At 52.1% G+C, this 23,660-nt stretch overlaps 1 protein-coding gene across 4 annotated transcripts in view; it reads left to right on the top strand.

The window, feature by feature from the left end:
- pak1 (p21 protein (Cdc42/Rac)-activated kinase 1) overlaps positions 1-20,409 on the top strand; it is a 28,752-nt gene extending 8,343 nt beyond the window's left edge. For 3 of the 4 annotated variants that reach the window (XM_030108353.1, XM_030108354.1, XM_030108355.1), the window contains 14 exons: positions 3,960-4,180; positions 4,653-4,747; positions 5,680-5,827; positions 5,957-5,994; positions 6,524-6,637; positions 6,788-7,022; positions 10,091-10,154; positions 10,999-11,047; positions 11,137-11,249; positions 12,460-12,575; positions 13,236-13,337; positions 15,232-15,428; positions 15,877-16,014; positions 18,688-20,409. In XM_030108353.1, coding sequence (XP_029964213.1) covers positions 3,988-4,180; positions 4,653-4,747; positions 5,680-5,827; positions 5,957-5,994; positions 6,524-6,637; positions 6,788-7,022; positions 10,091-10,154; positions 10,999-11,047; positions 11,137-11,249; positions 12,460-12,575; positions 13,236-13,337; positions 15,232-15,428; positions 15,877-16,014; positions 18,688-18,774 — 1,689 coding nt within the window. In that variant the 5' untranslated portion in view covers positions 3,960-3,987 and the 3' untranslated portion in view covers positions 18,775-20,409. Of the gene's footprint in view, positions 1-3,959; positions 4,181-4,652; positions 4,748-5,679; positions 5,828-5,956; positions 5,995-6,523; positions 6,638-6,787; positions 7,023-10,090; positions 10,155-10,998; positions 11,048-11,136; positions 11,250-12,459; positions 12,576-13,235; positions 13,338-15,231; positions 15,429-15,876; positions 16,015-16,214; positions 16,327-18,687 lie in introns of those variants that run through there. The other variant, XM_030108356.1, reaches the window with a different exon arrangement.
- Positions 20,410-23,660: the final 3,251 nt, after the last annotated feature.

Genomic DNA, 23,660 nt, shown 5'->3' with positions numbered 1-23,660 from the left:
AGGAGGGGCCTGAACATGAACTCGAGTCAGATTATCTGAGGCACAGGCTGCTGTCCCATCGCAGAGAGTGAAAAACAGTGAAGTTCCACCGTTCCCCCCGTTGGTCCTCAGCCAGAATCCGGTCCACACAGCGTCACTCTGCACTCGGGTGCAGGTGGCTCCGTCAGGGTCCTCCATAAACGAGGGACAACACAGGAAGAGACGGTGACGTCCCTACAGTGGACAAACCTTCATTCTCACTCCCAGCATGGGGCAGGCAGTCCCGGGTCCTGGAGGCTTGTCTGGTGAGGGACGGATAGGGGGAGGAGGGGGGATGGAGGGGTGGAGGGAGAGAGAGGGGTGGAGGGAGAGAGAGGGGTGGAGGAGGTGTGGAGGGAGAGACAGGGGTGGAGGAGGTGTGGAGGGAGAGACAGGGGTGGAGGAGGTGTGGAGGGAGAGACAGGGGTGGAGGAGGTGTGGAGGGAGAGAGAGGGGTGGAGGAGTCGGAGTTTGGTTACAGTTTTTACCATGAAAAATGTTTCTCTATTAATCTCTCCAGTTTCCCCTCTGACCCCCCTGTGTGTGTGTGTGTGTGTGTGTGTGTGTGTGTGTGTGTGTGTGTGTGTGTGTGTGTGTGTGTGTGTGTGTGTGTGTGTGTGTGTGTGTGTGTGTGTGTGTGTAAGCACGCATTAATCCTATTAACATTATTAGAGGATAGAATTTCCTCTTAAGAAAGTGCAATGCATCCTGGGAAAAAATTACAAGAGCTTTTACAGACTCCCCCCCTCCTCCTCTTCCTCGTGCTCCTGCTCTGAGCTGTAGGAGACTTGTTGTCCTCCCTGTCTGGGATCTGGTGGACCTGGTTTCTCTGGGTCTGGGTCATCAGGAGACAGTGATGAACAGCTGAATGTCATCAGCGTAACTATGGAAACTGCTCCACCTCTTTCTCCTGCTGCTCTTGCTCCACCCGTTACTCTTCCTCCTCCTGTTCCTCCGTCAGGATCTGGAGCTCCTCCACCCAGCCTGGATGTGCTGCATGATTCTCGCTGTCTGCTCTACTCCTCCCAGTAGAACCCTGCTCCTCCCAGTAGAACCCTGCTCCACCCAGTAGAACCCTGCTCCTCCCAGTAGAACCCTGCTCCTCCCAGTAGAACCCTGCTCCTCCCAGTAGAACCCTGCTCCGCCCTGTAGAACCCTGCTCCATCCAGTAGAACCCTGCTCCTCCCAGTAGAACCCTGCTCCTCCCAGTAGAACCCTGCTCCTCCCAGTAGAACCCTGCTCCACCCAGTAGAACCCTGCTCCTCCCAGTAGAACCCTGCTCCACCTAGTAGAACCCTGCTCCACCCAGTAGAACCCTGCTTCTCCCAGTAGAACCCTGCTCCTCCCAGTAGAACCCTGCTCCTCCCAGTAGAACCCTGCTCCATCCAGTAGAACCCTGCTCCTCCCAGTAGAACCCTGCTCCATCCAGTAGAACCCTGCTCCTCCCAGTAGAACCCTGCTCCTCCCAGTAGAACCCTGCTCCACCCAGTAGAACCCTGCTCCACCCAGTAGAACCCTGCTCCATCCAGTAGAACCCTGCTCCTCCCAGTAGAACCCTGCTCCATCCAGTAGAACCCTGCTCCTCCCAGTAGAACCCTGCTCCTCCCAGTAGAACCCTGCTCCACCCAGTAGAACCCTGCTCCACCCAGTAGAACCCTGCTCCATCCAGTAGAACCCTGCTCCTCCCAGTAGAACCCTGCTCCACCCAGTAGAACCCTGCTCCACCCAGTAGAACCCTGCTCCTCCCAGTAGAACCCTGCTCCTCCCAGTAGAACCCTGCTCCATCCAGTAGAACCCTGCTCCTCCCAGTAGAACCCTGCTCCATCCAGTAGAACCCTGCTCCTCCCAGTAGAACCCTGCTCCATCCAGTAGAACCCTGCTCCTCCCAGTAGAACCCTGCTCCTTCCAGTAGAACCCTGCTCCTCCCAGTAGAACCCTGCTCCATCCAGTAGAACCCTGCTCCATCCAGTAGAACCCTGCTCCATCCAGTAGAACCCTGCTCCTCCCAGTAGAACCCTGCTCCACCCAGTAGAACCCTGCTCCATCCAGTAGAACCCTGCTCCATCCAGTAGAACCCTGCTCCTCCCAGTAGAACCCTGCTCCACCCAGTAGAACCCTGCTCCATCCAGTAGAACCCTGCTCCTCCCAGTAGAACCCTGCTCTGCCTTTTAGCTCGGATGGGGCTCTTGGACTCCCGGGCTCTCTGCTCTGCCCTCCCTGGGCGTCTGGTGCCCGGGGCCTTCCTCTGTCCCCTTCTGGACCGGGGTGTGGACATCTTCCTGGGATGGAGGTCTCTCTCTCTCTCTCTCTCTCTCTCTCTCTCTCTCTCTCTCTCTCTCTCTCTCTCTCTCTCTCTCTCTCTCTCTGGCTGACTTCTGGCCTTCTCAGAGGTCGGAGGTCATGATCAGGCTGATCTGTGGACTCAGCCCCGTTGTTGTCATGTGGACTGTTGGACTAATCACTCTCTGGGTCAGGTCTGTCCTGATGCTTTGTAATTTGACACCTGGATCCTCAGTCCAGAGGAGGTTCTCTGTGCTCTCTGCTCAGGTTCTGGAGTGTGGGTTCTAGTTGAAGGATGGTGGAACCTTTGTTCTCTTCCTTCTCTACTCTTTCCTTTCTCTCTGTCTGTCCTCCTGTCTCTCTGTCCCCCTGTCTCTCTGTCCCCCTGTCCATCTGTCTCCCTGTCTCTCTGTCCTCCTGTCTCTTTGTCCTCCTGTCCATCTGTCTCCCTGTCTCTCTGTCCCCCTGTCTCTCTGTCCTCCTGTCTGCTCCAGTAACATCATGGACCAGGATCCAAAATCAATCATGTGATCAACAGCAGCTTTGAACCTAGAAGCTCCTCTTGAAGATGCTGCCCCCTGCTGGACAGGATGGGAGGAGGAACGTCTGCTGTTTTTCATAATTCAGCCTGTTTGTCTGGGTCCCCTGGTCTCGGTCCTGACTGGACGGTCTCGGTCCTGACTGGACGGTCTCGGTCCTGACTGGACGCTCCAGCTCCCCTGGTCTTGGTCCTGACTGGACGCTCCAGCTCCCCTGGTCTTGGTCCTGACTGGACGGTCTTGGTCCTGACTGGACGGTCTTGGTCCTGACTGGACGCTCCAGCTCCCCTGGTCTTGGTCCTGACTGGACGCTCCAGCTCCCCTGGTCTCGGTCCTGACTGGACGGTCTTGGTCCTGACTGGACGGTCTCGGTCCTGACTGGACGGTCTCGGTCCTGACTGGACGGTCTTGGTCCTGACTGGACGCTCCAGCTCCCCTGGTCTTGGTCCTGACTGGACGCTCCAGCTCCCCTGGTCTCGGTCCTGACTGGATGGTCTCGGTCCTGACTGGACGCTCCAGCTCCCCTGGTCTTGGTCCTGACTGGACGGTCTCGGTCCTGACTGGACGGTCTCGGTCCTGACTGGACGGTCTCGGTCCTGACTGGACGGTCTTGGTCCTGACTGGACGCTCCTAGCTCCCCTGGTCTTGGTCCTGACTGGACGCTCCAGCTCCCCTGGTCTTGGTCCTGACTGGACGCTCCAGCTCCCCTGGTCTCGGTCCTGACTGGACGGTCTCGGTCCTGACTGGACGGTCTCGGTCCTGACTGGACGCTTCAGCTTCAGTTTTTGTGGTTCTTTAAATTCCTTCAATCTCAGACTCAGAGGGACGCTGTGTCTTTGCATCAGGACGCCATGTCTTCTCTCTACTGTCTGTTTTCTGGCTGTGTGTCTCTGTCCTCATGTGGGACGTTTGTCCTGCCTGTCCTCCTCTGTTCCTGGAGTCCTCAGTGTGGAACGGCTTTCTGTCGCAGCTGGAAGACAAAATCCAAGCGTCTGAAGCTTTGACCTGATGCGCTCGTGTGTGTGTGTGTGTGTGTGTGTGTGTGTGTGTGTGTGCGTGTGTGTGTGTGTGCGTGCGTGCGTGCGTGCGTGCGTGCGTGCGTGCGTGCGTGCGTGCGTGCAGGAGCTTTCCAGCTGCAGCCTGTCTCAGGATGTCTGATAATGGGGAGGTGGAGGACAAGCCTCCGGCCCCGCCCATGAGGAACACCAGCACCATGATTGGCTCCTGCAACAAAGACCCCGCCCCCCTCAACCACGGCTCCAAGCCCCTCCCACCAAACCCCGAGGACAAGAAGAAGAAGGACCGCTCCATCCGCTTCATCCTGACCGGCGGCGGCGACAAGAGTGAGTGCCGCGCACGTGTCCAGGAAGGAACCGTGTCTGACCACGTGCACATGTTCACATGGTGGTTCCTGACCCCCGCCCCCCTGCTGGGTCCTGACCTCTGACCCTCTGCTGATCCCTAACCCCCCGCTGGGCCCTAACCCCTGACTCCATGCTGACCTCCGACCCCCTGTTGACCCCTGACCCCTGCTGGGCCCTGCTGGTCCTGACCTCTGACCCCTGACCCCCTGCTGACCTCTGACCCCTTGCTGACCCCTGCTGGTCCTGACCTCTGACCCCTGACCCCCTGCTGACCTCTGCCCCCTGCTGACCCCTACTGGTCCTGACCCCTGAGCCCCTGCTGACCTCTGACCCCTACTGGTCCTGACCCCCTGCTGACCTCTGACCCCTACTGGTCCTGACCCCTGACCCCCTGCTGACCTCTGACCCCTGCTGGCCCTGCTCCCTCTCACGTCTCGTCTTCTGCTTCCAGCCTATAAGAAGAAGGAGCGTCCAGAGATTTCTCTGCCGTCAGACTTTGAGCACACCATCCATGTTGGCTTCGATGCTGTGACCGGGGAGTTCACTGTGAGTGTGTGTGTGTGTGTGTGTGCCTGTTCCTCTTTAGAATAACTTCAGAGATGTGTTGTACTGATGATTGAGCAGCAGACGCTGATTCATGTATTTTTTAGGGCTATCAAATGATTGAAAATTTTAATCAGATTAATCACAGCATACATATTAATTAATCATGATTAATCACAAATACTCGCAATTTCCAACTATGTCTGAAATATCCCTTTTTTTTTCTTGTATTGCATGAACAAAAAAACGACAGGACATGATTATATATATATTTAACACGTGATGTTTTTTATTTAAGGCTCCAAATAAAATAAATTCAAAAAACTAAAACATGCACACCATGACATGATGTCTGTGTGTGTGCAGTGTATCTGTACGTGCTCCGCGCGTCACCACGGCGCACCGCTCCGCGCGTTACCGCACCGCTGTGCGCCGCTCAGCGCGTCACCACGCCGCGCCCCACGCCACGCCGCTTGTCACGATGCGCATGCGTTAAACTGCGTTCAAATTTTTAATGAGATTGATTACATAAATTATAGTGCTGTCAATTTTAATCGCGATTAATCCATTGAGGTCTGCCAGTTCTGTCAAAGAAAAGAACTAGAGGATAATAGTCTTTTTTCCTGACATTGGGACTGATTTATGAGGATTAGAATCTTCATTGCAATTAATCTCAACTTTAAAAAAGTTAATTGTTGACAGTTCTCCATGAATTAATCTCGATTAATTGCGATCAATGCGATTAAATTGCGATCAATGCAATTAAAACTGACAGCACTAATAAATTGTAAACGCCAATAAGCCCTAGTATTTTTACATGAATGTTTTCAACTGGGGGCTTGATAGCAGCTTCACTCTATAGGATTTAAAGTTCTGTGGTTCTGTGTGTGTGTGCATGTGCGTGTGTGTGTGTGTGTGTGTGTGTGTGTGCGCAGGGCATGCCGGAGCAGTGGGCTCGCCTCCTGCAGACGTCCAACATCACCAAACTGGAGCAGAAGAAGAATCCTCAGGCCGTTCTGGACGTTCTCAAGTTCTACGACTCCAAGGAGACTAGCAACAGCCAGAAGTACATGAGCTTCACAGGTATACACACACACACATACACACACACACACACACACACACACACACACACACACACACACACACAGTCTCCATGATGCTTTTTCCCTGTTTTGTTTTTCACTTTAATGTGTTTATTTTCTCCTGCAGATAAAAACTCAGACGCCTACAGTTCCTCCACCACAGCAGTAAGAGCCTGCCACACACACACACACACACACACACACACACACACACACACAGCAGGAGTGGGTGGGAGCGAGGGGGAGTGATAGAGGAGTGGGGGCGAGCGAGGTGGAGTGATAGAGGACTGGGGGCGAGCGAGGAGGGGTGACAGAGGAGTGGGGGCGAGCGAGGGGGAGTGATACAGGACTGGGGGCGAGCGAGGGGGAGTGATAGAGGAGTGGGGGCGAGCGAGGGGGAGTGATAGAGGACTGGGGGTGAGCGAGGGGGAGTGATAGAGGACTGGGGACGAGCGAGGAGGGGTGATAGAGGAGTGGGGGCGAGCGAGGGGGAGTGATAGAGGAGTGGGGGCGAGCGAGGGGGAGTGATTGAGGACTGGGGACGAGCGAGGGGGAGTGATTGAGGACTTGTCAGGAGGAGCAGAACACGAGGCGTGTTGAGGCGACGGCGCAGAGACAGGAAGTGACGCTGGTTCCTCACTCCACCATGCTGTCACTCAGGCTCCGCCCCCTTTCCCTCTGTGCTGTCACCCAGAGCTCCAAGGCCGTCTCCGAGACGCCCGCCATAGCAACCGTCTCCGAGGACGAAGACGAGGACGAGGCCGAGCCGCCGCCGGTGATCGCCCCCCGACCAGAGCACACCAAATCAGTCAGTACACACTCTGCAAACAGCAAGGCCTTGACCCCGAAGTGGAACAGCATGAACATGAACTGAACAGCCGCTTGTCGTTTATTGACCTTGCAGCCGTTCCGCTGCTGGAACTAGTCAACCCGTCTAACTAGCTGTCCTGTCTCTCAGATTTACACGCGCTCCGTCATCGAGCCCCTCCCCCCTCCTCCCACCAAAGACGCCGCCACCTCGCCCATCTGCCCCCCGACCCCCGCCGCCGCCGCTGTCACCCCCGCCGGGGCTGCAGACGGAGCCCCCGGCAGCCCGCCCACCGCAAGCCCCGCCCCCGGCCCCTCTTTGCCCCGACCACAGGACAAAACCAAGAAGAAGAAGATGTCAGACGAGGAAATCCTGGAGAAACTACGTAAGATTCACCGAGCACACACACACACACACACACACACACACACACACACACACACACACACACACACACACACACACACACACAGACACACAGTCTTGTATTTCTATCCTTGTGGGGACCGTCCATTGACTCCCATTCATGTCTAGCCCCTAACCCTGACCCTTACCCTAACCCTAACCCACACCACAACAAAGCCTAACCCTAAAGAAATGTTTTTGCACTTTACTTTTTTTCAGTAACAACAACATGGTCAAGAAAACACTGTTTCTCCTACTTAGGACCGGAAAAGGTCCCCACAAGGCACGTCGTTCCACGTTTTGCTATCCTTGTGGGGACATTTGGCCCCGACAAGGATAGAAATACAAGAACACACACACACACACACACACACACCTGATAAGTTGTAACCCTGATGCCCCCTCATCAGCTTCACCTTCACTCAGCTGTTTGAACATCTCTGGAGCTCCACTCGCTTCATTCTGATTGGTCCAGTCCTGCTGTTCCTCCTGCTGTTCCTCCTGCTGTTCCTCCTGCTGTTCCTCCTGCTTTTCCTCCTGCTTTTGTCTGCTGTTCCTCCTGCTGTTCCTCCTGCTGTTCCTCCTGCTGTTCCTCTGCTGTTCCTCCTGCTTTTCCTCCTGCTTTTGTCTGCTGTTCCTCCTGCTGTTCCTCCGCTGTTCCTCTGCTGTTCCTCTGCTATTCCTTCTGCTATTCCCCTGCTTTTCCCCTGCTGTTCCCCTGCTGTTCTTCCTGCTGTTCCTCCTGCTGTTCCTCTGCTGTTCCTCCTGCTTTTCCTCCTGCTTTTCCTCCTGCTTTTCCTCCTGCTGTTCCTCCTGCTGTTCGTCTGCTGTTCCTCCTGCTGTTCCTTCTGCTGTTCGTCTGCTGTTCCTCCGCTGTTCCTCTGCTGTTCCTCCTGCTTTTCCTCCTGCTATTCCTCCTGCTTTTCCCCTGCTGTTCCTCCTGCTGTTCGTCTGCTGTTCCTCCGCTGTTCCTCCTGCTGTTCCTCTGCTGTTCCTCCTGCTGTTCCTCCTGCTTTTCCCCTACTGTTCCTCCGCTGTTCCTCTGCTGTTCCTCCTGCTTTTCCTCCTGCTTTTCGTCTGCTGTTCCTCCTGCTGTTCCTCCGCTGTTCCTCTGCTGTTCCTCTGCTATTCCTTCTGCTATTCCCCTGCTTTTCCCCTGCTGTTCCCTGCTGTTCTTCCTGCTGTTCCTCCTGCTGTTCCTCTGCTGTTCCTCCTGCTTTTCCTCCTGCTTTTCCTCCTGCTTTTCCTCCTGCTGTTCCTCCTGCTGTTCGTCTGCTGTTCCTCCTGCTGTTCCTTCTGCTGTTCGTCTGCTGTTCCTCCGCTGTTCCTGCTGTCCTCCTGCTTTCCTCTGCTATTCTCTGCTTTTCCCCTGCTGTTCCTCCTGCTGTTCGTCTGCTGTTCCTCCGCTGTTCCTCCTGCTGTTCCTCTGCTGTTCCTCTGCTGTTCCTCCTGCTGTTCGTCTGCTGTTCCTCCTACTGTTCCTCCTGCTTTTCCTCTTGCTGTTCCTCCTGCTGTTCGTCTGCTGTTCCTCCTACTGTTCCTCCTGCTTTTCCTCTTGCTGTTCCTCCTACTGTTCCTCCTGCTGTTCCTCCTGCTGTTCCTCCTGCTGTTCCTCCTGCTGTTCAAGTCAAGAATCCTTGGCAATATATTCATCTTTAATATACATGTTCATTGGTAACAAGGCCCGGCATTGCAAATCAGACTTAATTTCCAAAGTGAGTTGAGTATAATTTTCCACCAACAACCTTTGTAAGTCTTGACTTCCGAAGTCATTTGTTTTGGTATTTCTCCACTTAAATTCCACGCCATCATCCTGGAGACGTTCTCATTCTCATCCTCAAGACGTTCTGAAGACGTTTTAATGTGTGGCAGAAGAAGAGCAGACTCTGCGCTGGTTATTTTTAGCCTCATTTACACTTTTATTTTGGCGGGCTGTTCTGTGTTCTCACCCTCTTCCTCCTGAGAGCTGAAGCTATTTTAGGCTCCCCGGGTGCGACCGGAGATTTCAGCTCATGCTGTTCCTTCATCCAGATGCTGAAACGTCCTCCTGTTGTCTGAGGTCACGTTCTGCAGGACGTTCTGGGGTTCTGATGAATGTGGAGCTAAAAACAGATGATTGATGTCAGTGTAGAGATGTTCTCACATCGTTTTTAAAATGTTCTGTAGAAATGTCAAAGCTTTCCTGAGCTGAAAACAAAACCATGGTTTTTCCTCTGGAAACGTTCCAGTGGAAACGTTCCAGTGGGAACATGTCAACGCCGTGTTCTCCCAGACCTCCAGGAGTTTTTTTTTTTCTTTCATTTTTTTACTGATCTTGTTTTCCTGAAGTAAATCTGAGTAAAGTTTGAAAGACGGCGATTCCGAGGTTCTCTGCGGTGTGGTTCTAATGATGTTCTCACATGGTTCTAAATGTTTGATTGTTCTCTGAACCATGCCCGCCTGTCCAGACGAGTTCCGGTCGCCCCCTGCTGGTAAGACCAGGACACAGCCTGTCTGAGTGACGGGCCTGCTGTCCACTAGTCCCGCCCCCTCTGCCCCGCCCTGTCCTCCGATTGGTCCTACTCTCTCCTCAGCATCTGACCGCAAAGAAGAATCTCATCTTTAAATCTTTGTGATGTTGACTGAAGACCGAACAGACGTCTGCTCCCTGAACTCACTCTCTGTATATAAAAATATAAAATCTTTTTCTTTCTTTCTTTCTTTCTTTCTTTCTTCTTTCTTTCTTTCTTTCTTTCTGCTGACTGTCAGGTTCTGTTATTCTTCATCATTTTGTCTCTGTTGATTTTGCCATTTCTTCCATTTTCCATCTGTTCTTTCTGTCGGGCTCATCCCTCCTTCTTTCCATCGCCCCCCCCCCCCCCCCCCCCCCCCCCCCCCCCCCCCCCGCCGGCATGTTGCGTTGGTTGATGGCCGTACAGCAGAACTCGGATGGAGGGAAACGTTCTTCTCTCATCCTTCAGTTCCAGTGGATCTTTCTTCCTGCAGGGTCTGTTCTCCATCCTGAACTGTCTCTGACGGTGTCTCCCCCCACCCCCCTCTGCCCCCCAGGAACCATTGTCAGTGTCGGGGATCCTAAGAAGAAATACACTCGCTTCGAGAAGATCGGGCAGGGGTGAGCAGAACTGACCTCTGACCTCTGACCTGACCTGACTAGCAGTTTGAATATATTATACTTGTGACAGTGAGGATGTGATTGTGCTCTACTAGGGCTAGTTGTGGAAATAAGCATTGCTCATAAGACACACTCATTTTCCTAGTGTGTTTTGGTTGTTCTACTAGTTCAGGGTTTCCCAACCCTGGTCCTCGGGGAACACTATCCTGCATGTTTTGGGTGTTTCCCTCTTCCAACACACCTGATCCAAATGATCAGGATTGTTACTAGGCTTCTGCAGAGCTTGATAACGAGCTGGTCATGTGAATCAGGTGTGTTGGAAGAGGGAAACATCCAAAACATGCAGGATAGTGTTCCCTGAGGACCAGGGTTGGGAAACCCTGTACTAGTTGACTGAATTGTGTAACCGGTGAGAACAGCTAACCAGGACACAGACCTCCGCTTGGTATCAGGACTGAACTCCCTGATCAGAACCCGCTCCCCTCCGATCAACACTCGGCCGTCTCTTCCTCCGGTGTCCTTCAGCTTCCCTCTGATTATTGATTGACAGGAATTATATTGATTAAAAATCTGATTTATTCTTTGAATCCCCTGTCATGTGTGTGACCAGAAATGGAATGAAGTACAGACAGGAGATGACCCACACACACACACACACAACACACCACACACACACACACACCACACACACACACAGTGAGGGTGATGTTCAGAAGTCCATCAGATAATGAATTGTGTTAAATTTTATTACATAGTTATTAAACATAACCTCCAATGTCTTACCTTACAATGACACACAGGAATGTCTGTGCGTGTGCGTGTGTGTGTGTGTGTGTGTTCTCAGGGCGTCTGGGACAGTGTACACAGCCATAGACGTGGCTACAGGACAGGAGGTATGTTTGAATCCTGAACTTCTGGGTGTGTTTTCTGAAGTCTGTGTCCTGCGCCTCCTCGCTGGTAATTTGTCTCCTGCCTCTCTCAGGTTGCCATTAAACAGATGAACCTGCAGCAGCAGCCCAAGAAGGAGTTGATCATCAACGAGATCCTGGTGATGAGGGAAAACAAAAACCCCAACATCGTCAACTACCTGGACAGGTGAGCAGCTCCAGAGCCCAGACTATAGGAGCATCTTCCTCCTCTGACACCAGATTATAGAGCATCTTCCCCCTCCTTCCCGAGCCACAGCGTTCTCAGCAGCAGCAATTGGTTTCCGTTGAGAGTTGTTGTTGTTCTCACTCAGTAAATTCTGCTTTCCATTGGGCCGTGGAATGTGTGGTTGCCGTGGTTACGGGTCTGTCTTCAGAGGACAATGTGGAAACAGTCAGGATGGGTGACAAACTGCTGTCATCACGTGGAAACCCTGTTGTCCCGCTGGCTGATTCACTGAGGACGCCGGGTGTCCAGCCAGTCTGAGACGGCGTCCAGGAGTCTGCCTGGTGTCGGACTGCAGATCTGAGAAGTTTCTGTCAGACTCGAACAGGTTTCATCGATCGCCACTTTCGTCTGGGACGAGACGAGCCGGTGTTTTAGCCTTTTTTGAAAGAGTCACTGAGACGTTTTCAGGATTATCTGTCTCCTCAAACTGGACATTAAAGCAGAGGAATGTCTCTGGCCGGACTTTACTTGGTCTCATCTGGACTGCAGCTGCTGAATGTGACGGACTTCAACCGCAGCAGCGAACAAACACACAACTCCGAGACGAAGGGCGACCTGGAAATGGCCGATCTCACACGTGCAACAAAAGATGCCCGAGAATATTTTTGTGTTAAATAAGATGTGTTAGACGATAAGGCTTCGTGCTCCAGTGGGGAAACGGTCATGAACGCTCCTGCAGAGAGCCACACAGGTTCCACTCTGAACTTCTGAAGCGTCATGAACCTGTTGAATTACAGACTCTCAAGAAAATAAAGTAGCACCAGCGAATCTACAGAAAAGGTTTAATCTAACAGAAGATGAAGGAAGGAAAGGACGTGGAAGCAGATGTGTTGACTGTACAGATGTGAAACGGAGGAGTTGCTGGAACAGATCCGCGTCTGTCTGAAATAAATGAACTTCAGCAACTTTAACTTCTGGGGCGATGGAAGCATCTCTGGCGCCGTGTTCTGGTTCGACGGTCCAGATTGTGATTCCGGGTGTGAAGCAGACGTCCCTGCTGGTGGAGCTCTGAGCTGGACGGAGGGACGTCCGGTCTGGACGGCTCAGTCCGGTGTGCAGGAACTCTTCAGCGGTTCTCTTCATTCGTGTGTCCGTTTCAAACCGGGACCTTTGACGTGTGTCTCCTGAGCGCTTGTCCTGGTTTCCATAGTTACCTGGTGGGGGACGAGCTGTGGGTGGTCATGGAGTACCTGGCTGGAGGCTCGCTGACCGACGTGGTGACGGAGACCTGCATGGACGAGGCTCAGATCGCCGCCGTGTGCAGAGATGGTAGGTACCAGCCCCGCCTCGGGCTGCAGGGGACGGGACCGGGACGGGACGGGACGGGACCGGGGACGGGACGGTACCGGGGACGGGACCGAGACGAGATGGGACCGAGGACGGGGCCACTGGACTGCAGACTTGGGACGAGTCGGACTACAGACCGGGGACTGGACTGGACTGGACTTGCACACTGGGGAGTGGACCGGACTGGGTGACGGGACCGAATCGGGGTCTGGACTGGATGATGGCCCGGGTCTGGACCAGACTCCGGACGGGGGTCAGGCTGGACTGCGGACCTGGAATGGGACCGGACTACAGAATGGGGACGGGACCGGGGACGGGACCGAGACTACAGACTGGGTACTGGACTGGGGACGGGACCAGACTACTGACCTGGGACTGGACTGGGACGGGACCAGACTACTGACTGGTACTGACTGGGACGGGACCAGACTACTGACGGGGACTGGACCTGGGGACGGACCAGACTACTGACTGGGTACTGGGCACCAGGGATCCGACCAGGGACTGGCCTGCTGTTTCAGTTCTTTTAATGGGGTGTTCACAGTATTTGATGGTTGTTGATGGTCCAGGTCTCTGCGGGTCTCCGTGTGGGTCCAGGTTCCTGGTTGTGAGTCAGGATTCTGTCTTGTCTTTGTGTCCAGTGTCTCCAGGCGCTGGAGTTCCTGCACCAGAACCAGGTCATCCACCGAGACATCAAGAGCGACAACATCCTGCTGGGGATGGACGGCTCCGTCAAGCTGAGTGAGTCTCGGCTCGGCAGGGTCCGGCAGGGTCCGGCAGGGTCCGGCAGGCTCGGCAGGCTCGGCAGGCTCCGGCAGGCTCCGGCAGGCTCCGGCAGGGTCCGGCAGAGCGGTCCAGGACTGGGCCCTTTTTACCCTGCAGTCAGAGCCCAAAGCGCTTTGCACTGCAGGATCACATTCACACATTCACACATTCACACCAGTGGAGGCGGCCGCCATGCAGGGCGCTCAGTCCGTCCACTGGGGCAGTTTGGGGTTCAGTGTCTTGCCAAGGACACTTCAACATGCAGACAGGGGGAGACAGGAATCGAACTAACAACCCTCTAATTGTGAGTCGACCGCTCTCCCCACTGAACCACAGCCGCCCCAAATAGCACGCAGGTGGAAGGAGGAGGTCCTGCAGACCTGTTTAATGTGGGAGTTAAAGGTCAAAGGTCACTCCAGGTTCCTCTGTGTCACTTCAGTTTAAAGTAGAGCCGTCCAGGCTCAGTGTTTGATTAGATCATTTCTCTCCAAATAAAATAACTTCTGTTTTATCTGAATTTAGGAGGAGAACATTCAGACTCCTCCAGGTTTTTATGTCGTTAAGACAAACGTCCAGTCTGACCAGTTGATCGGTGTCGCCTTGTTTCAGGGAGAGGTAGATCTGATAACGGAGTGTTTCCTGATGATGTTCCTACAGGAAGCATGTATAATGAGAAGAGTATAGGTCCTAAAACAGAACCCTGTGGGACTCCATATTTAACTTTGATCCGGGCTGAAGAATCGTCATTAACATGAACAAAGTGGAACCTGTCTGTTAAATATGATTGAAACCAGTTTAATGCTGAACCTTTAATCCCGATAGTATATTCTAGTGTCTGTAGTAGAATCTCATGATCAGCAGTGTGGAATGCAGCACTGAGATCTAACAGGACCAGAACAGAGAACAGAACAGAGACCAGTCCTCTATCTGAGGCTGTGAGAAGATCATTAGTGGCTTTTACCAGAACACCTGGATCAAGGGGGGCTTTTTGAGGAGAGGTTTAATAACAGAACTTAGGGTGCTTTCACACCTACTAGTCCGCTAGAGTGGTTCGGTTCGAACATAAATTATTCATAAATGTCGCAGCTGTCAACTAGTTCGGTTCGTATTCACACCACTTGTTTTTGCAGATGAACTATCCACTATGACCCTCCTGCCCCTTGGTGGCGCTGTTCACACAATAGTGTGTTTTGGGTGACGGAAGTGAACCCTGATTGGCCAGCATGTGTGACGTGATGCGCCGCACGACCTGCTACGGAAGCCTCCGCCGACCAAAAAGCCTTCTCCACAATAGAGCGGACAGGACCGAGACCGCCTCCTCGAGGAGGTGGTCTCGGTACGGTTCTTTGTCCCGGACCAAAACTAACTAGTCCGCTTTCACACCAGCGCATACGAACCAAACCTGCAGGAGTTAGGGACTCTAGTCCGCTTCAAGCGGACCACATGCTGTAGGTGTGAAAGCACCCTTAAAGGCCTGTGGAACATAGCCTGTCACTAAGGATAAGTTGATCTGATCTAATATTGATGTACTGATCAGGGGGAAAATGTCTTTAAACAGTCCTGTTGGGATTGGATCTAATGTACAAGTTGTAGGTTTAGATGAGGAACTCAGAGTTCAACAGGATGGAAACCAAGCAGCTGTGAGTTAGGTTCTCCCGACAGATCTGAGGATGTGGTTGGTCGGTCTGTCACCACTTTGGGGAGAGTGCTCTCAGTTTGATAGTTCTGATTTTGTCATTGAAGAAGTTTCCAGAATGGTTTGGTCCTGTGACCGTCAGCCTGCCGCCCGGCTCCCACAAGTCTCTGTTCCTGCTGAAGGTCCGGGTGTTTCTGGACCTGCAGGCCTGACCCTGTTCCTCCCTGTCCTCAGCGGACTTCGGCTTCTGCGCCCAGATCACCCCGGAGCAGAGCAAGCGCAGCACCATGGTGGGGACGCCGTACTGGATGGCCCCAGAGGTCGTGACCCGCAAGGCCTACGGCCCCAAGGTGGACATCTGGTCTCTGGGCATCATGGCCATCGAGATGGTGGAGGGAGAGCCGCCGTACCTCAACGAGAACCCGCTGAGGGTGAGTCGGAACCGGGAGCACCGGCTCCACGGGGCTCCGCCGGTCAGATGACCCAGGCTGCCTCGGCTCATGAGCAACAAGCCTGGACCTCTGGTCTACAGTCCAGACCTCACTGAGCTTCAGCTGGAGAAAACCAGCTAATCCATCAAATCACTCAGAGTCACGGAGGTAGAAAATAAATCTTCTGGAGCTTTGGATCTTTCCCGTGTAGCCAGGGGCTCCTCTGTAGCGCTCCAGTGTTCAGGCCTGTCCACCATTCTGAGGCCCTGGGTTCGAATCCCAGCTGTGGTGGGAGGAAGATCCCGTGTTGAGGTGGACAAGCCGAAAATCACCACTAGATGGCAGCAAGACCTGCTTCTACTGCTCAGTAATGTGTGTGTGTTGTTGTGTGTGTGTGTGTGTGTGTGTGTGTGTGTGTGTGTGTTGTGTGTGTGTTGTGTGTGTGCAGGCGCTGTATCTCATTGCCACTAACGGCACTCCGGAGCTGCAGAACCCGGAGAAGCTGTCCGTCACGTTCAGAGACTTTCTGAACAGATGTCTGGAGATGGACGTGGAGAAAAGAGGCTCCGCCAAGGAACTGCTGCAGGTACACACTCTGTTACCACGGCAACAACATGTAAACGGCGGGGCGGGGCGGGGGTGTCGCCTGCTCGGGGTGGATGTTTCCTCCGTCTGTCCAGACAGGAGACACAAAAACGTGATGGTGGTGGTGTTGGTGATGGTGTAGGTGATGATGATGATGGTGGTAGTGGATTATGAGGGTGATGAAGGCTCTTACTAACCCAGGTGGTCTGATCGTCTGCTCTCCATGTGGAGTTGGACCAGTCATGTGATTCCCAGCAGTGACGAGGGGCTCGTGAAGTGTGGACACGTCTCTGAGGACAGATCTGCTGCAGGGACAGGTTTTCTCCTGAGAGGACAGACGCCTCGTCAAACGCAGGCGGTGGACGAGTGTTTTTTATCTTTTAGGCTCAGAGTTACTTTTAAACCAGCCACACACATGTTTTTGAGCAGAAATGATCCAGGGTTCGTCCTAAAGTTAATAAGATGATGTACAAGTAGCACCGTCGTGGAAATAAAATATTTCTCTGCTTTTATTTACGTTTGAACAAAAAGTGCATGTCCAGAATCATTCCCACACTTCTCAATATCTCGTGGATTTGGAAAATGAAGACAGTGGTTCAGGAATCTTCAGCTGCTCATCACAATACAGCCATCAGGCTCTTCCTAGAATCACTGAGCAGCTTGTTTCATGTCTCCTCTGCTGTTTTTGGTCGTTCTTCCAGCAATGAGCTCCGACTCTTTTACATGTTCTCCCTTCAGCCCTCATAGCCCGTCCCTCTGAAGAGACGCCTGTCTCCAGGGGGCGCTGCTGCGTGGATTTCAGCATTTCAGTCGCAGCAGGTTTACTGTTGAAGTTCACATCTGCACCACAGGGGGCGTCTAGGGTCACTCCAGGCTCTGATCAGGTCATCAGGTGGACCCAGACCAGTGTGGACTGAGGTTACACCACAATGGAAACACAACTCCAGGAATCTTGTGTCCGTCTCCATGACGACGCTTCACTGGGAACGCAACTTCAGGAAAACGAGGCCCAAAGTGGAACGTTGTGAAAACAGTCAGGTTCCGTCTCAATGCAGGCAGCAGAAACTCCAGAGTCTCCAGTCCTGGTCCAGACCCTCCGGGACTTGGTAGTTTTAGTTGACAGTCACCATAACAACAGTCCAACCTGGTGTTCTGTCCTCATGAGTGTCTGAGTTCTCCAGTGTTCATGCTAGAGTAGGGCTGTCACGGTAAACCGGTATTGACGATAATCGTGGTATTAAAAAATGAAATTTCAATATTGTGTTCAAAATGCGCACATGATAATATCGTAAAGAGGATCTAGTCCCGCTTGAAACGTGTTGAAGTGTATTTTCAAACTCTGCTCCTGTTCTTCCGCCCTGCTCCGTCTCCGGTAGCGGCACAGCTCCTAGCTAGCGGCTCCCAGCGAGCGTCACGAGTGAACTAAACATGTCGGCGGTGGCCGACAACGACAGTGAGACGCTCGATCCTAACCCGAAGAAAGTGTGTTTAGCAACACTGACTGCACGTTGATGCAAGCCGGGTAGTAGTGGGGCCCCATTAGGTGGGTTCCAGACGTGTCATTGTAACGTGTTCGGGGATTTCAAGTTGTGTCGCTGATATCCGCCGTCTTCTCCGCCGGCCCCCTTCTAGCAACTAACCGGTGAGTACTCTAAAGGGCCCCATGTGGGGGATTTTCGACACGTTGTCGTTGCAGCGTCTAGTGTAGCGCCTTAAATTTGTCATTGAAACTGACTGATGTCAGCCGTCCCTCGGGGCCCCCTTCAGCTCGGGGCCCTAGCCAGTAGCGGCGCCTCTGGCTGGAGAGAAGCAGCTGCTGCTCATTCCGCCTCCGATTTAAACAAACAAACAAACAAAAATTCTCGGCAGTGTGGTGGAGGTACAGGATTTCACCCCAACAGGGCCCGTGGGTTTTCATAACCCACCAACCCTACGTAAATGACGCCTCAGCTGTGGATCCTCTGTTAATCAGTTCATCAGATTTAATTAGTTGAGTGTAACTACACTTTGGTATGCAGCTGTACAGTTACTGTTCTCATATTGTTTCAACACCTCATTTGACAGGTATTCTGAATGTAATTCATCTGGGAAAAAGAGAGAAAACAAACAAAAATAAATTAAAGATGAATCTGAATGTTTGTACCATTATTAGTTAAATTTTTGCTGATATCGTGATAATATCGTTATCGTGATATTTTTTGCCCACGATAATCGTGAAGAGAAAATTTGATTTCGTGACAGCCCTATGCTAGAGTGGGCTGTTCTCCGTGTTCTTTCTTTACAAACAGTAGAACATGGTTTTCAGTGTTTCTGCGGTTTCCGTGGAAACAGACATGGTTTTCAAAACATCGCTGTTTGAACATGAAGCCTTTCTGAAGCCGAATCACTGAATCACAATCAGTCACCCGGGACCGGGTGCAGCTCAGACTGACCTGCTGTCCTCTGTCCTCTGTTCTGTGTCCTGTATCCTCTGTTCTGTGTCCTGTATCCTCTGTCCTGTGTCCTCTGTTCTGTGTCCTCTGTTCTGTGTCCTGTGTCCTCTGTTCTGTGTCCTGTATCCTGTGTCCTGTATCCTCTGTCCTCTGTTCTCTGTTCTGTGTCCTCTGTTCTGTGTCCTGTGTCCTGTGTCCTCTTTCCTGTGTCCTGTGTCCTCTGTCCTGTGTCCTCTCCTCAGCACCAGTTCCTGAAGACGGCCAAGCCGCTGTCCAGCCTCACCCCGCTCATCCTGGCAGCCAAGGAGGCGGCCAAGAGCAACCGCTAGGTGGCTCCACCCGTCTGTCCTCCGCCCTCCGTCCAGCCGGGATGGAGGCGAGACACCCGCCTGTCCCCGCCTGTCCCCGCCTGTCCTCCTCTCCTCTGTGACCTGCCCTCCCAGCCCACGCCCTTTGACCCCCGGCTCCACCCACCTCCGCCCCCACATAGGGACACAGTGCGACTGTCTGCGGGGGAGGCGGGGCTTAACAGGTGACATCCGATCTGTGGTCCAGTGATGTCATCGCCACCGGTACGAACGGAGCCCAAAGACTCATGGGAAATTTATTTTTTTTAAATCAATGTTTTTTTCTGCTGGTCTGTGAACATGAGCGCCCCAGGTGTGTGTGTGCGCGTGCACGTGCCACTTCCTGTCACCCATTGAGTCGTTTTTAATCGTCCTCTGAAAGTGCATTTTGTTTTATTACTTTTTTAAGAAACGTGTGTGTGTGTGTGTGTGTGTGTGTTGTGTGTGTGTGTGTGTGTGTGTGTGTGTGTGTGTTGTGTGTGTGTGTGTGTGTGTGTGTGTGTGTGTGTGTGTGGTGGGGGGGGGGGGATCGGGTCGATTGTCGTGTTTCTTTCTGTCCTCATTTCCCGGGAGCTGCTGAGTTTGTCATCTGAAGCTCAAACCCAGTTAGAGAATAAAGTGATGTAGATGAAGAAACGCCGGAGTTCCCAGACCCCGGACCCTAGAACCCAGGACCGGGAGCCCAGGACCCGTCTGCTTGACTATAAGAACCGTTGTCAGACTCACCCAGGCTGCAGTTTCAGCTGTTTCTGAGGAGAAATAATCATTTAATTTGAACCTCTGATTGTCATTTATTGATCGATCTGAACCATTAATCCTCTGTTATTGATGGATCTCGACCATTGATCATTGGGTATTGATCGATTTGAACCCTTGATCGTCTGTTTTCGATCGCTGTGGAATGTTTTGTGTGCTGATCCGAATCTTTCCAGTTCTGATGCTGCTGAGTTGAAGAAGCAGACAAAAGCCAAAACTCATAAACTGAACACAAACCGCCTGAAGCTGGAATCCTCATGTTCAGTGATTGAAGACCTTTAAATAACAGTAATATATAAAGATATTGGACTTCGGTGTGAATCAACATTCTCTCCTGATGTGAGGAAACCTGTTGTTCAACTGATCCGTTTTCCAACCTGCAACGTTCTGGACAGAACCAGCCTGAACGGAACGTTCTGGACACCGGGTGTGATGGGTTCTGGTTCTGGATGCATCCAGTGTGGGACCAGACAGACTGCGGCTCTTCAGGGACTCAGTTCTGCCCCCTGCAGTTCAGACATGGCGTCACATGAAACCCATTTCTCAACTTGCTGCCCGTTCTTCCGGTTCCAAACGGCTGGGATATGTACCGTAAGATGAGACCATGTTACATTTGGCTGGTTCTGGTACTCACCGTCTGCGGTACTTTGACTCCCCACTGCAGTTCTGGTCCTTGCCTCCTGTGGTTCTGGTCCTTGTCTGTGGTTCTGGTCCTTGTCTGCGGTTCTGGTCCTTGTCTGCGGTTCTGGGGCTGGGAGAGAGCAGTCTGCATGTTCAGGACCCTTTTCAGAAGCGGTTCTTGTCAGATGAGCGGAGAGTAGCAACAGCGGAGGCCTGTATGTGATGAGAACTAACGTGAATCAATCCTATTTTCACAAATGAATAAATGTGACGATGGAACAATGTTGTCTTTTTTTACTGAGGAGCTTCGAGAACAGAAGCTCAGTTTAAGACCCAAGGACAGTGATGTTCATTTGTTTACTTTGTTTCTTTTGATCAACTTGGGTCAGAAAATGTTGGCAGACTGCTGATCATTGATTTGAGCTGATGGTTCACAGAAAAACTTCAACTCCTCCTGCACATTAATCCTCTGATCCTCATCCTGACCAAACAGCGCTGATAGACGTTCTTCCACTGACATGCCTGGATTAGCTCATGTGATAGAGCTGGGAAAACCATGTGACTGACACGCAATGCATGATGGTCAGGCAGGCCGAGAAAGGTAAACAATAGAGTAATCGAACGCCATCACCTGCGAGCTGACTGCGACGTAATTACAGCGTACTACTCAACTGAGAGTGAGAGAGAGAGAGAACCCTCCAGAGAAACTCTGGAAGAAAAGGAAGGAGGATAAAGAAGGAGTGAACGGAGTGGAGCCGTACGAGCAGCAGACTGGATAAAGGATGTCAGAGTACTGCTGAACTTTGAACACACATCTAAACGCTTCGTCTGAGTGACTGCTTTGACCAGACTGTTTCCTCTGATCGCTCTCTGCACTGCAGCAGGACGACCAGAACGTTTATTCACGGCTTCCTGAGAGCGGCTTCCTCACCGTACAGATGTGAATCAGTCCATGGCTCACTCTGGCACATTACACGACTGCTGAAACACAAGTCTGGATCAATATGCATTGTCCCTGATAGATAGATAGATTCAAAAATAAATAAATGGTGGTGGTAGAAAGTTCCCTCTAACACTCCAAGAGCTTCTCCACTTCTGTATCTTTCCAGACGGTCAGTCTGTAACGACTCGCCCGTCTTTTCCAAAGCGACGCTCTATAAGGTCACTGCGGATAAACAGCTACCAGCAGGTGATTAACAAACAGACCAGAAACAACGTGAGTCCAAACCCGACATTTATTCCACCAAGAAACCCCCCAACAGAAAACCAGCCCCTGGCCGCTCGGCGCTGCTCCTGGTGGCTTCAACAGAAAACACTGCATGTGTTTAAATGTCTCCGTGCTGCGTCGCTCTGCGCTGTGAGAACTGAGTGGAAATATGTGTAAGGTAAGGTGCTTCATTTGTCATTATACAACAAATGTACAACAAAATGTGTCCTCTGCATTTAAGCCTTCCTTTGATGCCGCTGAAGCATTCCGTCAGGAGCGGTGGGCTGCAGAGCGCCCGGGACCATCTCCAGATGGAGAGCCAGGCTGATGGTCAGAATCACCTGACTGGAGGACTGACCTATCCTGCATGTTATCAGTGTCATGTTACATATGTAGATTTTATTGGATACACTTTTTCCTTTTCTTTTTGATCACTTAACTCAGACAACATATTTTGTTCACTTGTATTCAAATAGAAATTGAGTAGAAGTCCCCTCCCAAAAAAGAAAAAAAAAAAAGCCTCAAATCGCTGAAAGTCATGAAATAAACCGAATGCTCCTCAATGTCCAAAGTTTCGCCCCCTCAGTCCGAGGTGGACGTCCCCGCAGGACTGAATGGCCCGTAAACATCCCCAGTCCTCTGGTCCTCTGGTCCCACTGGGTCTCCTCTCTGGTCCTCTGGTCCCACTGGGTCTCCTCTCTGGTCCTCTGGTCCCACTGGGTCTCCTCTCTGGTCCTCTGGTCCCACTGGGTCTCCTCTCTGGTCCAGCGATTCTAAAAAACACAACAAAGTTCTCTTCCCTGAGGCTCCAGGGCCTGGAGTCCAGGCTGTTACCCAGTGGCGGATTTACCTCACACTGGGCCCTCATGCAGAATTCTTATATGTGCCCCCAATGCCAGAAATTATACACTTTTCAAACAAAAAAAACACTCAGATGAAGGTAAAAAAAACGCCCATAAAAATCAAATATCTGTCAGTCATTAGAAATGGTCTTGTGTGGAAAAAAAAAGAGAAGAAAAAAGAAAAGAGGATGAGCATTACAGCTCAGCTTCCTAACACAATGTGGTGACGGCGCACCGGAACAACACATTAAAAGCTCTTGATCATCTAAATACACAACAGCGCTGCCTGTCTCTGCTGACCTTACAGCTGCACCTTCCTGGCTTTTCTCTCTGCAAACTCGTCTGTCAGGGTCCGGGCGGCATGAGGCTGAGCCAGGGTCTGCCAGGGAGAGTCTGGTCTCCTGAGTACAGGAACTGCTTGTGATACAGCTTAGCTGGTACTAAGTAAATAAAATGTGCAGAAACGATCGTTCAGTTCTTCTTTCTTACTGAAAAAACGCTGCATCGCATCATTGAACATATCACCACGTCCTGAGACAACCCAGAGACAACCCACACTTCAGGGGCCCCTCTTCTTCTGTGGTGTCTGTGTAAAATAAGGTTGAACATGCAAACAGCACACCTAGTGGCATGAAGTGCAAATGCAGTCATGGCCCCATTAGGTAGGTTTCCCGACGTGTCAGTGTAAATTATACGGAGGATTTCAAGTTGTGTCGCTGATATCCGCCGTCTGTCGGGGCCCTCCTACCAGCAACTAACCGGTGAGTACTCGGAAAGGGCCCCATGCGGGGGATTTTCGACACGCTGTCGTTGCAGCGTCTAGTGTAGCGCCTTTAATTTGTCATTGAAACTGACTGATATCAGCCGTTCCTCGGGGCCCCCTTCAGCTCGGGGCCCTACCTGGAAGTGCCCCTCGACGTCATGGGCCCCCATGCAACCCCAAGAGCACCCAGCTGCAGGGGGGGGGGCGTTCCAAGATGGCCGAGTAAGGACGCTTACTGCCGAGCTCTGCAACTATTCTTTTTAAAAACCGGTGAAAACGGAATTGCAGCCCCTTTCTTGAACTGTTATCGCAGCGGTTCTTCAAAAGCCTGCTTGACCGAAGCAAAGTGAAAAATGCCGCTTCCACGTGAGAAGAGAAAATCGGCAGACAAGACCAAGGTAACAGATTGCTATGCTAACAACCTGGTCACGGTAGGCAACCCGCTGATTGACAACTGTCACGATTATGCTGCTGAACCTTTACCTCTTCAAATGGCCGAAGACATGAACGAGTTTCCACCTCTCCCTGTTACCCCTTGCCATTCTCCAGCACCGGAAAAAGTGATGCATGTGTCCGGCCTAGAGAATGCAGATGTGGTCGCTAGCTTATCGAAGCTTATTAACGAGAGAGCGGACCGTCTGGCGCTGTTGATAGAGGGGCTCAAGAAGACGGTTGATTT

Source organism: Salarias fasciatus, chromosome 14 (assembly GCF_902148845.1).
Source record: "Salarias fasciatus chromosome 14, fSalaFa1.1, whole genome shotgun sequence".
NCBI classification, from domain to species: domain Eukaryota; kingdom Metazoa; phylum Chordata; class Actinopteri; order Blenniiformes; family Blenniidae; genus Salarias; species Salarias fasciatus.
This window is presented reverse-complemented; position numbering and strand designations above follow the sequence as displayed.